Source organism: Giraffa tippelskirchi, chromosome 4, assembly GCF_054371585.1.
Source record: "Giraffa tippelskirchi isolate mGirTip1 chromosome 4, T2T-mGirTip1v1.2.pri, whole genome shotgun sequence".
Classification (NCBI taxonomy): Eukaryota; Metazoa; Chordata; class Mammalia; order Artiodactyla; family Giraffidae; genus Giraffa; species Giraffa tippelskirchi.
Genome location: NC_137278.1, coordinates 168,570,660 through 168,585,815, shown reverse-complemented (window position 1 = coordinate 168,585,815; position 15,156 = coordinate 168,570,660). Strand labels below are relative to the sequence as shown.

The following is a 15,156-nucleotide window of genomic DNA, read 5'->3' as shown; positions in this document are numbered from 1 at the left end:
CAGTGCTCCCCCAGGCTTAAGCAAATACCAGGTTTCTTTCCTTTGGGCAGCAATTAATTGTATTATCTGATTATATCAGAATAATGACTGGCTAGTGTCAGCAGTAACAGATACCGTTTAACTAGACTTTGTGATGGAAAAATAATCAACACCCAAGACGTGAAGTTGTGATGGATAATTTTTTCCAAACATGAAATCCTTTGAAGGAAAATTAATAAAAATAGTCCATGGTGTTGAAAAGGCTGGGGACCACTGATTAAGTGGAAAGAGTACTGAGTTAGGAATTAGAAATAGGGTGCAAGACTTGGTTTTGTTAGGACTATGGCATAATAAAACTGGGGGTAGGGTGGGGGGAAGCAGGGGCTGCAGAGGCTGGCTGTGGAAGAAAATCAAAGAGAAGCATACAGAGGAGACCCCCAAAGTAGGGAGTCAAAAAAAAACCCCAAAAATAATGTGGGGTAAATTACAACAGGAGTAGCATCTTCTCAAATCCAAAAAGTCCTTGCCATTAGTCTATGCTGATTTGGAACACGGATTTTGAAAGTGACTCAGCAAATGTCAGAGGTTCGTGATGTTGTACAGGAAGCAGTGATCAAGACCATTCCCAAGAAAAAGAAATGGAAAAAGGCAAAATGGTTCTGAGGAGGCCTTACAAATAGCTGAGAAAAGAAGAGAAACTAAAGGCAAAGGAAAGATATACTCAACCGAATGCAGAGTTCCAAAGAATAACAAGGAGAGATAAGAAAGCCTTCCTCAGTGATCAATGCAAATAGAAGAAAACAATAGAATGAGAAAGACTAGAGATCTCTTCAAGAAAATTAGAGATACCAAGGGAAAATTTCATGCAAAGATTGGCGCAATAAAGGACAGAAACAGCAAGAATACACAGAAGAACTATACAAAAAAGATCTTAATGACCCAGATAACCACAATGGTGTGATCACTCACCTAGAGCCAGACATCCTGGAGTCCCAAGTCAAGTGGGCTTTAGGAAGCATCACTACGAGCAAAACTAGTGGAAGTGATGGAAGTCCAGCTGAGCTATTTCAAGTCCTAAAAGATGATGCTGTTAAAGTGTTGCACTCAATATGCCAGCAAATTTGGAAAACTCAGCAGCGGCCACAGGACTGGAAAAGGTCAGTTTTCATTCCAATCCCAAAGAAAAGCAATGCCAAAGAATGTTACAACTACTGCACAATTGCACTTATCTCACACGCTAGCAAAGTAATGCTCAAAATTCTCCAAGCCAGGCTTCAACAGTACATGAACCAAGAACTTCCAGATGTTCAAGCTGGATTTAGAAAAGGCAGAGGAACCAGAGATCAAATTGCCAACACCCCTTGGATCATAGAAAAAGCAAGAGAGTTCCAGAAAAACATCTACCTCTGCTTTATTGACTACGCCAAAGCCTTTGACTGTGTGGATCACAACAAACTCTGGAAAACTCTTCAAGAGATGGGAATTCCAGACCACTTTACCTACCTCCTGAGAAATCTGTATGTAGGTCAAGAAGCAACAGTTAGAATTGGACATGGAACAGTGGACTGGTTCCACATTGGAAAAGGAGTACGTCAAGGCTGTATATTGTCACCCTGCTTATTTAACTTATATGCAGATTACATCATGTGAAGTGCTGGATTGGATGAAGCACAAGCTGGAATCAAGATTGCCGGGAGAAATAACAATAACCTCAGATATGAAGATGACACCACCCTTACAGCAGAAAGTGAAGAGGAACTGAAGAGCCTCTTGAGATGAAAGTGAGAGTGAAAAAGCTGGCTTAAAATTCAACATTCAAAAAACTAAGATCATGGCATCCGGCCCCAGCACTTCACGGCAAATAGATGGGGAAACAGTGGAAACAGTAACAGACTTTATTTTGGGGGGCTCCAAAATCACTGCAGATGGTGACTGCAGCCATGAAATTAAAAGACACTTGCTCTTGGAAGAAAAGCTATGACCAACCTAGACAGCATATTAAAAAGCAGAGACATTACTTTGCCGACAAAGGTCCATCTAGTCAAAGCTATGGTTTTTCCAGTAGTCATATATGGATGTGAGAGTTGGATTATAAAGAAAGCTGAGCACTTAAGAATTGATGCTTTTGAACTGTGGTGTTGGAGAAGACTCTTGAGAGTCCCTTGGACTGCAAGGAGATCCAACCATTCAATCCTAAAGGAAATCAGTCCTGAATATTCATTGGAAGGACTGATGCTGAAACTCCAATACTTTGGCCACCTGATGGGAAGAACTGACTCATTGGAAAAGACTCTGATGGTGGGAAAGATTGAACGCAGGAGAAGGGGACGACAGGGGATGAGATGGCTGGATGGCATCACACCAACGCGATGGAGTTTGAGCAAGCTCTGGGAGTTGGTGATGGACAGGGAGGCCTGGTGTGCTGCAGTCCATGGGGTCTCAAAGAGTCAGACATGACTGAGCAACTGAACTGAACTGAACTAAAGCAAATGTAGCTTCCAGTTCATCTGTTTCTTCATGGTGTGATCTCAGGTGAGTGATTTCACCCCTCTGGCTTCAGATCACTCACCAGGTAGCTGGGATGGGCAGTCTCCAACTAGTAGGGAGACTGATATGCAAAAAAGGAGTTTTTTTTCTTTGGGATGGTGGTGGAGTAGCACGTCCAGAAGGTGGGACTGGACTTAATATGTAATGCAATAGCTGGTGCCTCCCCTCTTTGGAGGATTAGATGCATCTCTCTGGATAGTACACAGCCCTTACGTCTGCCCAAGAATCAGCCCCTCTGGGAATTTCCCAAGCAGCTCCAAAGAATTGTTTTTTCCTAAAGATGATGTTTTTTGACATGTTTAAAACTTGGGCAAGGTTTGATGATCCTGCAATAATGCCAAGAGAAAAGGCACCAAGTGAGATCCAGAGAATGAGACATTAACAAGGGGTGCTCAAAATCGAGGCGAGGACAATGGGCAGAGAGAGAATGTTCCCAGAGAGAGAATGAGTACAGCAACAGTTGGAAAAGCCAGTGATGTTGACAAGGTAGGCAGAGGCCAGGTTGGCTATTGTTGAAGCCATTTTATGACACTTTATCCCAAGAATCCTGAAAGGTTTTAATTAGAACAGTTGAAATTCTCTTAAACCAGCCATTCTAGTTGCCATCAAAGTGAGACTCTAGCATCTTTCTTGGCCAGGACTCACTCTGCCCCCTCTTCACTGTCCATCTCCCTCCTATGGACATCCCATCACTCGCATCCAAGCACCATCCAAATTCAGTGAGGAGAAGGGAGACACAGGGCTGAGTCCTCTTGCTGCCACCATGAGCCTGGCCACGCCCAGCCAAAAAGGGAACATCTTTGGGTCAGCAATAAGACCCTGTCTTTAAAACACATGTCTTTAAAACATGAACCTGGGTTCATGTCACCCTGGAGTCAAGCATCTTAGTGTACTGAAAGGCCCATTGCTTCTTATTAAGGCAAAAAATAAAACCATCTGCAGTTGAATTAATCTAAAATGGCAATAAGTCAAAGGCCATTTGGCACGTAGCACCATTGGCACATAGCGCCATTCTCCCTACAAAAATGCTCCTATCAACTTGGTCTAAGTAGCCTTAATTTTGCCCCCTTTCAAAAGGATAAAAGAATAAGCAAAAAAGGAAAAAAACTCAGGAAGTCAGTAAAAGTCATAAATTGTTTTCCCATTTGAGAGAAGTGTAGAAATGTCTCCAGCACAGAGCTAATGGTCTCTCCATCTCTGCATGTTGCATATATGAAAACAGTGGTTTCCCACAGCCACTCTAAAAGACAGCCTTCAGAATGGGAGAAAATAATAGCAAACGAAGCAACAGACAAACAATTAATCTCAAAAATATACAAGCAACTTCTGCAGCTGAATTCCAGAAAAATAAACGACCCAATCAAAAAATGGGCCAAAGAACTAAACAGACATTTCTCCAAAGAAGACATACAGATGGCTAGCAAACACATGAAAAGATGCTCAACATCACTCATTATTAGAGAAATGCAAATCAAAACCACAATGAGGTATCATTTCACACCAGTCAGAATGGCTGCTATCCAAAAGTCTATAAGCAATAAATGCTGGAGAGGGTGTGGAGAAAAGGGAACCCTCTTACACTGTTGGTGGGAATGCAAACTAGTACAGCCACTATGGAGAACAGTGTGGAGATTCCTTAAAAAACTGGGAATAGAACTGCCATATGACCCAGCAATCCCACTGCTGGGCATATACACCGAGGAAACCAGAATTGAAAGAGACGCGTGTACCCCAATGTTCATCACAGCACTGTTTACAATAGCCAGGACATGGAAGCAACCTAGATGTCCATCAGCAGACGAATGGATAAGGAAGCTGTGGTACATATACACAATGGAATATTACTCAGCCATTAAAAAAAAATACATTTGAATCGGTTCTACTGAGATGGATGAAACTGGAGCCCATTATACAGAGTGAAGTAAGCCAGAAAGAAAAACAACAATACAGTATACTAATGCATATATATGGAATTTGAAAGATGGTAACGGTAACCCTATATGCGAGACAGAATAAGAGACACAGATGCATAGAACAATTTTATGGACTCTGAGGGAGAAGGTGAGGGTGGGACGTTCTGGGAGAATAGCATTGAAACATGTATATTATCATATGTGAAACAGAACACCATTCCATGTTCGATGCATGAGACAAGGGCTCAGGGCCGGGGCAATGGGATGACCCAGAGGGATGGGATGGGGAGGGAGGTGGGTGGGGGGTCCAGGAAGGGGAACACATGTAAACCCATGGCTGATTCATGTCAATGTATGGCAAAAACTATTACAATATTGTAAAGTAATTAGTCCCCAACTAAAATAAATAAATTTATAAAAAAAAAAAAAAAAAGAAAAGAAAACAGTGGTTTCCCACAGCCACTCTGGAGGGTGAATTGTCAGGAACTGTTCAAATGTAAATTGCACATACTTTATGTTTGAGAATTCCAAATTGTATATTTGCCATAGGGAAATATCCATGCATATGAACAAGAGGATCGTACAGTGAATACTTGTCATAGTGCTCTTTGTAACCATGAAAAGCCGTTAGAAACCTAAAATATCTAATAGAGGAATGGATAAGTAAATATATACCTATACCTATACCTATACCTATACCTATACCTATACCTATACCTATAAGATACAGGTTCCATCCCTGGGTGAGGAAGATTCCCTGGAAGAGGGCATGGCAACTCTCTCCAGTATTCTTGCCTGGAGAATCCTGTGGACAGAGGAGCCTGGTGGGCTATAATCCACAGGGTCACAAAGAGTCAGACCCGACTGAAGCAACTTGGCACTGGTACTGGCATAAGGCTATTACATTATTAGAGTAATAAAATAGTATATAATTATATGTATCATATAATATTGCATATACTGTAATATATAGATAGTTGTTGACTATATTTTAGAGCTAGGCTGTAAGGTTTAAATATGGGCTCTGTAACAATCTTGAACAAGTTACCTAATTTTTCTAAGCCTCACTTTCCTCATCTGTAAATTGGAGACAGCAGTAGCACACCTGCCTCATAGAACTTTTGAGAGAGTTAAGTTAAACTGAGTTGATGCATGTTAATTATTTAGAATGGTGTTTGGTGCACAGTAATCATTCCATAATTAGTTTTTATAATTTATAACCCTATGGAATTCTGCACATTAAGTAAAATGAAGTATATATGTGTGCATATTAACTGAGAACAACCTCTAACATGTTTCTAACTCATTGAAAAGAAGTTGAATGCTGTATTGGTATTCCACTATTTATAGTATTTTGCCATTCATGCTTCCAAAGGGAAAGGCTACTGTAAATTTTCTAAGAGTATTATGTATGTAAATGCATAGGGAAGGGACTAGAATTAGAGGAAGTGATCAAAAAGGACTTTCCCCTTATCTGACTTTAAATAGATGGATAGATATGGATGGATGATGGCTGGATGGATAGATGGATGGATACAGTTGAACACACAGATGCATATACACATGGACATAATAGAATGTATCCAACTACCCTTGTAATTTTAGAAATGTGGATAAAACTTAAAAGGCCAAGGATGTACAGATTATTATTCCCCTTTTATAAATGCAGAAACTAAATCTTAAAGATGGCCATAGCATGCTTAAGTGTATACAGCCAACAAGCCCCACAGGAAGGATTTAAGCCCAGCCATGGCCTTTCTACCACCCCACAATGCCCCTCAATGCCCACCCTTGACTATGACAAAGACTAGAACAAGGGGCCTCCTTGTCCATAATGACCAGTGATAAAAGCTAAATGAAATGGAGAATTGTGTTGTTGTTTTTGTTTTTAATTAATGAACCTGTTGGAATGTGCCATTCAGCAGTGGAGCTGAATGGTTCCTGCTGTTCCTGCAAAACAAACAAAAGTCCCTCCACCCAAGCCACTTCTGTGGCCACTTTTCTAGTCTTATCTATCTAGGGATTGTGAAAGGGACACAGTACTGTGGGAGGGGCACCTTCTCCAGCCAGCCCGGGACCCAGCCTCCTGACTCTCTCTGGATTTCCTCCCGTCATACTGGCAGGCCGCATAGACAGGGCACATAACCCTGGGAAGCCCTCACTCATCAGCCCACCCTCAGAAGGGTAAGAGTATTTGAGCCAAGCTTCAGTGAGACAAACCAAGTCTTTTTTTTTTTTTAACTTTGACTTGGTAGTTTTGAGGGTCTCTTCTAGTTCTAACAGCCAAAGAATATTAGAATTTTTTCTTTATTTTTCTCTGTTGATAACCTGATATAATGAGGATGACAGTAATTAATTCTTACTCTCCTATGATGATGTTTAATTATAACCTCTGACCATTTCAAAACTCCCCAAATCGATACGTAAGCCATTCTTCAAATGTTAACTGGCCATTCCATCCTGATCCTGGGAAGGGTTGTCTGCCTTACAATAGCAAAGATAAATGGAAGTTGAAAAGTTTTGGAAGAATGGCATAATTCAGAATGGCTTTACCCTTACCATATAGTAGCTGGGTGAGCTTAAGCAAGCACAATTTATCTCAGACCCAGTGTTTTCCATCTGAAGAAAAATAGGTGTAATACCCACTCTTAAGGATACTGAGTGGATAAAAGACGCGAAGAGCCTGCACCAGTGGAAGTCTGAGAGATGTCCCCTCCCCCCTAAGATAAGCAGCTCTCCTTTTTCCTGAGTTGCTAAGATCTCCGCAGCCCGGGTCCACTCCCCAAGTGACTGGTTCCTTTCCGAAGTGACTGGTTCCTTTCCGAAGTTGTATCCTTTTTATTTTCCTTGAGTCACCAAGCCCAGTGTAAAGTGTAGTTTTGGGTTTGTAAGTGAGACAGGATAGATCGGGCTTCCTTGAAAATGGCTTCTTCGCTAAAACCACAACCTCAGATCTGATACCGAAAGAATCTGCTGGCACTGGTCCCTGTCAAAACAATCTGGAGACGTCCAGAGATCGTCCTACAGAGCTGGCAGCGGGCCCCCCAGCTGAGCCTCCCTCTCGAATTCCCCACAGGCTCAAGGAGCAGGCCCCCAGCACTCCATCACACAGCCCCATTCTTCTGTGCAAAGGAGGGGTTGGCATTCTGAAGTCAAAGTCTCTCCCTACTGCTCCCACCCCTGCAGAAACCACACACATGCACGCAGGCACCGGCACACATACCCCACTGCCCACCCCTTCCTGAGCTGGACAGAGCTGTGGAGCAGAAAGCAGGCCAAGGCTGCCTCCTTCATTCCTAGTCCTCCCCTCTCCCCTCCTCCAGAGTCAAGGTTTTGTCAAGAGTTTCAGGGGCAGTGACTGGTGGGGAGGAGGCCACGGACATCGTGGATGCTGCCAAGTCCTTTTTCTCTCTGCCACAGTATGTCTTATAAGCCAGGATGTAGTTTATTCTTCTAAACACTTCACTGGGGTGTAGGGCCTGGAGTTGCCATAGAAACACCTTTTAACTCCTCGTCATCCAGAAGGCAGCGCCAATCCCCAGGGCTTTGAGGGGGAAAGGCAAGAAGAGACACTTGTGGATGAGGAGGAAGGAGATGGAAGGCCATGGGGGGATTCCTTAGAGAGGGGCTTCGCCCAGCAATGTGGCAGCCAGCCAAGAAAAGAGCCAGGAAGGTTCTGGACGAGGAAGCTAGTGGGCTGGTGTGAGCATCTTTTAAGGACTATAATATTGACTGGTAGGGTCATAGGGGTCAAGGGGAATGGGAGCGTCTACACATTTCCTTCAGGGAGAGAACAGGCAGGCATCAGTCCAGACTGGGAACCAGAAGAGGAGCTGTGAGCTAGGAGCACTGGGAGCCACCTACTGGACGCCAGCAGGGTGCTGTAAGGCAGTGGAGGTCAACAAGCCAGCAGCCGGCATCCACACCTCCCATTTTTAAAAGCATTATCTCATCCCTGCCACTAGTGCAGTGCACCAACCAAGGCAGCACAGCTTTGGATCGGGGCCAGCAGTGCCGAGGTCTTTTTGTTTCTTTTTCATTTTTGCTACCACAATGTTCTTGCCTTTTGGTATTTCCTGGTAACTTCACTTTTCTCTGGGCAGTCAATGGAGGAGGGGGTCGTGGGAAGATTTCTTACTAAAATGCAGAGAAATTACAAGAAACTTTCCTGTATCAGTCCCAGACACATAGCCCGAAACCTAAGCAGTAGTCAGGAGGGGCCACCATCAGAAGCGGTCTCCTTGCTCCTGTTTCCACTGTCCCCTGGTGAACTTCCAGGGTAGAAACCTAAAAGCCAAGGGCAAGGGGAAGGCATGAGGTCTCCCTCTCCACACACATCAGAAATCCAGGTGAACACGCCCGAACCACCGTCAGAGGACGACGCCCTAACTCCACCTGACGCCTGGACCCAAGTATGTGCTCTTCACTGAAAGGACCAGAGCCACCGCCACCACCAGCAGTAGCTCCCAGCATCACTTAGGTGGGAGTGACACCCACAGGGTGAGGAGGAATAGGCCAAGTGGAATTTGGGTGGGGGCAGTCAAAGGAGGAGAAAGAAAACCTTGCAGGCCTCTGGCAGCCCCAAAGAATCCTTCCCAGCAATCCACAAACCCAGGGGCCAGTCAGGTTCCTCCAGGAGAAGGAAAGGGACACAGCAAGGACCCCAGGAAACCACTAATGTGGGTGACCCTAGGTCACACAAACACTCATGCCTGCCAGCCAGACTGACCCAGTCACCACAGCCACCTCCCTCACATCTCCTAGGCTTGCCAGGCCCACCAGCAGCACCCCTCCCAACCTCAGCTGCCTCCCCTGCCAGGTTCCTGCCTCCTCCTCCTCCTCCCCTGCAGCACACTTGTGGAGGCCCTCACCCAGGACCCAGTGGAAAATTTCTTTTCCTCGTTATGACTGTGCGTAAAACACACATGCTCCATTCTTCACCACTGAATCGACACAGGCAGAGGGTGACTAGACTCTGTCGTACTCCACCCCCAGCCCGCATTTACACACACACACACACACACACACACACACACACACACACACACACACACAGAGCAAAGGCCACTAGACTTGCATGCTTTATGAGCTGGAAAAGAGAAGAGAGATGTTTTCCAGCTGCTACTCCCCCTCTGGCCATCCAAGCACAAGTGTCCCGAACACTCTGAAACAAGTTCTCCCAGGACTCTCAAGACTCTTTCTCTAATCAAGACACTAAGTCCGATTTGGAATAGTCACCATGATGTGACCCTTGGCATCTTTGTTCTTTTGGTGACAAATCTGTTTTCCACTGCCCTGTCTCCCCCACCCCACACACATTCAAGGAAAAAAAAAAAAAACCTTCCTGTGAATTCTCACAGCTATGTGATAAGTGATCCCTCACACACGCCACCTCCTGCTTGCTATCAACACTCTCAAATACAGTTCCTTCAGGGAGGGTCAACCCCACAGATTCCTTCTCATTTTCCCCTTAAATCCACCCAAACTTGGCAGTCCAAGAAGCTCAGTTTGCACTTGCCTAGGGAGTGTGAGGCTGAGTTGGGTCTCAGTGAAAAGAACGAACATTGTGGGAGATGGTGAAAACTCAGAAAACTTCAAGTTTCTCCCGCAACTTTCCCCTGCACATGGCTGGCAACTTTCTTTCTTTTTCATTTTTTTTTTAAACTGTTCATCATCACAGCACTTTAGTTGGCATTCCAAGTTTTAGAAATGCTCTCCCCATCTTTCTTCCCCAGACAGTTCTCCGGTGATAGTGAAACGGGGAATTTTCCAGATGTCAAAAAGACCAGTAAGGACCTCACGCCCTAAAAGAGCATGGCTGCAAAGAGTTCACTCGGCCTCGGTGGGTTTCTCTGCGTCTACCCACCTCGGTCATGCTGAAGCATACCTCAGTATCTACCTCCACGACCTCCCCCCAAGCCCAGGCAATGGAAAGGAGCGGGGGTTGGCGAGGCCACCCGCAGCAGCGCCGGGAGTCCCGGCTGCAGCGCGCGAGCGAACGGTCACCGCGGGGGCTCCGGCAGGGACGCCGGGAGCGCTTACCGATGTCAGAGTTGCAGAACGCGTCCTGGGGGTGGCTGGGCGAGCATGTGCACGCCTCAGCGCCCCAGTCCCCCAGGCTCCAGCTGCCCAGGAGCACGACGAGCCCAAGCCAGGGAGTCATCGCCGCTGCTGTTGCTGGGGCTGCTGCTCGCGTCTCCAAAGTTGCCTTGCGCGCCACCGGCCGGGTCGCTGCAGCCTGCGCTCGCCCGCCCGCCTGTGGGGGGCAACTTTGGCTTGGAGCGCGTCGCCCTCCGAGTGCCCGGCGGGACGGGATGGGGTGCGACGGAGCTGCCTCGGCACTGGCGCAGGACTGGGCGGGTGGGCAGTCTCTCCGGGCGAAGGAGCAGGAGCTGGAGGGAGCAGAAGGAAGAGAAACTGTCCGAGCGCCCGTCCGCTGCCTGCTCTGCGCCGCAGCCCCGCGGCCGAGTGATATAGCGCGGGTCCCCCCGGGCACCCCCTCTCGAGCGCGCGGGGCCCGCCGACTCCGACCAATAGCAGAGCCGCATTACCTCATCGGCCCTCCAAAAAGGGGGCGGGGCCGGGGGCGCGGGGCGACGGGGCGGGGCCGCCCGTCCCGTTCAGGTCCTTTTAGGGAATAATGCAGCTGTGGGCACGCGAGTGGGTGGGCTGGAGGCGCCCCTGGTACGCGCTGGCGCAGGGGCCCTCGGAGCTGCACCCCCTTGCCCTTCTCGCCTGCAACCCCGCCATACGCCCACCCCGCCCTCTGGGCGCCTCTGATCCAAACCAAAATCAACTACTGCCCACCCCAGCAACAACCCCAAGGCAGGTCAGAGGTGGCCTTGCCTTGGGGACCTTGACTGCACCTGGTGGAAAGAATAAGTAAAGGCTAACTGTGCCTTCTCTGGAGAGAGCAGGGTCAGAGGGGAAAGAACCAGGTTGCTGACATACCCCTATCCCTCCGCGTATCGCTGCTCCTGACTTTCCTGCTCAGTAGGAAGTCGTTTGCCTTTTGGAACTGGCTGTAATGAAAGGTTGTTTTCCCGGGCTCAGCCGGAGTAAATCGTGAGGCCATTCAACAGACATCGTCCTGGATTCTGGGATGAGCAAAACGAACTCTTTGCTCCCATGGAACTAGTAGGCAATATATCAGAAGATACATGAGTACATAGGGTGATTTGCTAAGGTAATAGTGCCCTGAATGATGAATGATGGGTTAGAAATACTGCGGAGGGCACTGCTGTCTACGGGATAATAAGCAAAATGGCTGAGAAACTGACAGCCTGACTGTGAACAAGAAGCCTCAGCCCTTTGCCAGCTGGGAGGAGATAACAGCAAATGCAAAGTCCCTAGGCTTACTTGAAAAACAGTAAGTTAGAAAGGACATAAGGAAATGGTAACCCCACCTAAGGCAGACAGGTCTCCATCCTTCAGTGAGGAATTAGGGGTGAACTAATCCCAACCTGGAATGAAACTAGATCCTGGAGAACTATCCAGGATTCAAGAATATGAGCAATAATGGATAACTGCTAAAAACTAATACTATGACTATTTTTCTTATTCAGTAACCTCTTGAGTCTGCCTTATATTAATATTTTCCATACATCACCTCATTACATCTCACAATGATCCTTTTAGATAGGAAAAACACAAAGTGTTATTCACACTTTCCAGATGAGGAAACTGTTGCAGAAAGGTACCATTACTTGGCAACCAGCCAGGAACTGAATTCTCTGATTCCTTCCTTAAGAGAGGTGTTTATTTTCTTGGGGAGTTTTTAGTGGCAGTTAGCTTTAACTGTGCAAGTGTCCTTTTTGCAGCTGGAATCTTCTTTCTATTCTTGCATCTTTCTCACTTTCTCTCTCAACTCATCCTGTTTGAAAAGAGACTAAAATGATTTGGCAATAAAAATGGTAAAAGTTTGGAACAAAAGAAGGATGAGAAGTACTGCTCTGAAGTGCAGGTTCATCCTCTTTCTCAGAAATTCCTCTGTTTACACCTCAGAGAAGTGACACCAAAATAGCAGAAGCAGAAAGCTTCATTGGAAATGATATTTCCAAGAACATTTTTAAAGCTCCCCTTTCCCCTTTAAAAATTTAGCTGTAAGGAGAGGAATCTAGTTTCCACATTTTTCTGTCTTGTTTCCTTTCCAACTTTTAAGACCCTTCCCATCCTAACTTTGACTGTAGCCCCATCCAGAGAGAGCTTTCCTTCTCTCAGTGTTTACTTAGAATTTTGCTCCTTGTTCCATGAACTGTAGTTGTACTATATCCCCAACCACACTAGAAGAAATACTTTGAAGCCTAAGATATTTGAGCAGGCTACTTTTTACTCCTCAGGGTGCAGATTAGGGTCCCAGGGTGTGGCCAGCAACCCATTGAGTCTTGAGCTGTGGACACTTTGGAGGCCACTCCAAAGATCCAGGTTGAATGAGGGCATACTTGGTAGGATTTGAGAGTTTCATTTATCCCTGCACTGTGCCAGTCATGTGGAAGGTTTTATAGGCCTTTCCAGACCAAATCCACTTTGGATAAGCATCTTACATGTTGAAGCATTCTCTTCACTCTCTCTCTCTTTTCTTTCTTACTTTAAGGTTTTGTCCAAATTACCAGTAGTTTCTCCAAGGGAAGTCTTGTCTAGAAAATGAGTGTCAGAGAAATAACTTTTGCTGAACTTCAAGCAGCAGGTTCCTTATAGAAAACATCTGAAGCATATGATTTTATGGCAGTTACTTAGTTCTAGAAGTGTAAGAGTAATCTGATTGTTTTTCTAGCTGAAAGGTAGCAAAATTGCCCTTTGATTTATTTCCTCTCACTCCCTATCCTAAACTGGGTCAGTGTGTTTGGAGTTCAGCCTCTGTTTCAGTTGGAAAGTTCTCCCTAATTTCTAACCCAAGGGGACTATCTTCTGTCCATCCATCTTCAGTCCTCACCTTGAACAAGAGAAAAAGCAAGCTTCGTGAATCCTTATAGAGAGGAGCACTACTGCCTCTGGGTCAAGGGCAGCAAGCAGACCTCATAGCCATCAATCAAGATGTCATTGTGTCCATGGACCTAATAATATGTAAGAATTGCTTTCTCAAGTCCACTTTAGAAGCTAGATGGAGGGGGCTTGAGGCTAATGGTAAATAAGAATGAGGATACCGGCTCCCCGCTTTGTCTTGACAGCTAAGGACACTGATAGATTTCTAAAACCCAGAAGAACTGAAGAAGTTTATAAATCTGAGTGGTCCACCCCCTCTTCATATCAAGTTCCAAGATGCTAGAATCTCTGGGAAGTCTCTCATAGACATTTAGAGGACCTGAAAAATGGCCTGAGAGTCTGCCCATCCTCATTTTATAGGTGGGGAAAATAAGATTCAGACAGGTGAAGAAATTTGCCCAAAAGTCTCATGGTTAGCTCGTGGTAGAGCCGAGATTGTGCTGTTCCTGCCCAGTTCCTTACCTGGGCTCTCTTCCACACACTCATGGCCCCAATCCCCTCAACTGCAGTGCACAATCTAACATTTAGACTCTTATGCAGCCACTCGCAGTCCTGAATCTGCATTTCAAGTCTATAGATGAGTTTCAGAGTCCCTTTGTACAGTACCCAACAGGTAGAGAACTACACTGCACTGACTAAATAGTCCTCTGTTATGTTAATAATCACCTCGGAGCCAATCATAACAAATGCAGCTCTGTACTCCTCAGAGATTTATCTCTTGTGTGTTTATTTTTCCCTTTCTAAATTATCTAATATCTTTTGAAAGCATTTCAAGTATATTGCTGCAAAGCGACACATGAAAATTTTCTTTCTGGGGGACAAAAAGAGGCTAGGATGAAAATCAAAAGCAAAAGATGTGAGGTTTGTTCCAAAAGTTGCTGCAGAAACAGTTGTTGAGACAAGTCACCTCACCTGTCTAGACTCAGTTTTCTTGTTCATTGGATGAAAGTTGTAACTCAGCGATCTCCAAGATCCCCCCTGGCTGAAAAGTCTCAGGATCCATGGAAAAGTCTCAAGGACAAGGTGAATGTCTCTGAAGGGAAGATAGATCTTGCCATTAAACAAGTTTGAGAAAAATTAAATGTGACTAAGACTAAAGCATGTCCATCAATTTCTCAATCAACACTGAGTTCCTATTCTGCTTTCTGCGCTCTCCTCCAAGACTTGGGCTGAAACGAAAGATTTTGATGGTGAAGGCATAGAAGAGATTGAGGGTCTTATTCCTGATAGAGCCCCATTGTAATTACTTGTTTCTGTGTCTTTTTGCCTCTTGCATCATAAGCACTAAAAGATCAAAAAATAAGCCTTTTGTTATATCCATACCTTATTTCTAAAATTCACTGAACTCCTGTACTGCCTTCAGATCACAGTTTAAATGTCACCTCCTCTTGAAAGCCTTCTTTGATTCCCATCCCCAGTCTTTGTCAACCCCCTCCCATGTTATCCTGTGCTTCTTTCTTTCACACTACTTGTCTGACTGTAATGTGATTGTTTACCTTCCTGGATTGTAAGCTCCTGAGGACAGTATTCGTAATAAAGATAGAATGTTGGTAACAAAGATGTAAATAAGGATTAGCTGAATGGATGGAATTAATTGGCCCCACCAGCCAGTACTGAGATAGGTAGGTGGGTAGCTCCTTGGAGAGCTCACAGGGCTCTATCCCTTTGACCAATGCTAGGGGGCGCTGTAAGCCAGAAAACATCCATTCCCTCAGCCTGAAGCCTCAGCCTGTCT

General features: G+C 45.5%; 2 protein-coding genes across 3 annotated transcripts in view; one reads left to right on the top strand and one right to left on the bottom strand.

The window, feature by feature from the left end:
• The window catches only part of TIMP3 (TIMP metallopeptidase inhibitor 3), a 60,653-nt gene extending 49,767 nt beyond the window's left edge, over nucleotides 1-10,886 (bottom strand). The window contains exon 1 of one of the 2 annotated variants that reach the window (XM_081591372.1): nucleotides 10,446-10,886. In XM_081591372.1, the coding sequence (XP_081447498.1) occupies nucleotides 10,446-10,602 (157 nt within the window). In that variant the 5' untranslated portion in view covers nucleotides 10,603-10,886. The remainder of the gene's footprint in view (nucleotides 1-10,445) is intronic. The other variant, XM_081591373.1, reaches the window with a different exon arrangement.
• Nucleotides 1-15,156, top strand: part of SYN3 (synapsin III) — a 436,230-nt gene that overhangs the window by 174,767 nt on the left and 246,307 nt on the right. The window lies entirely within an intron of this gene.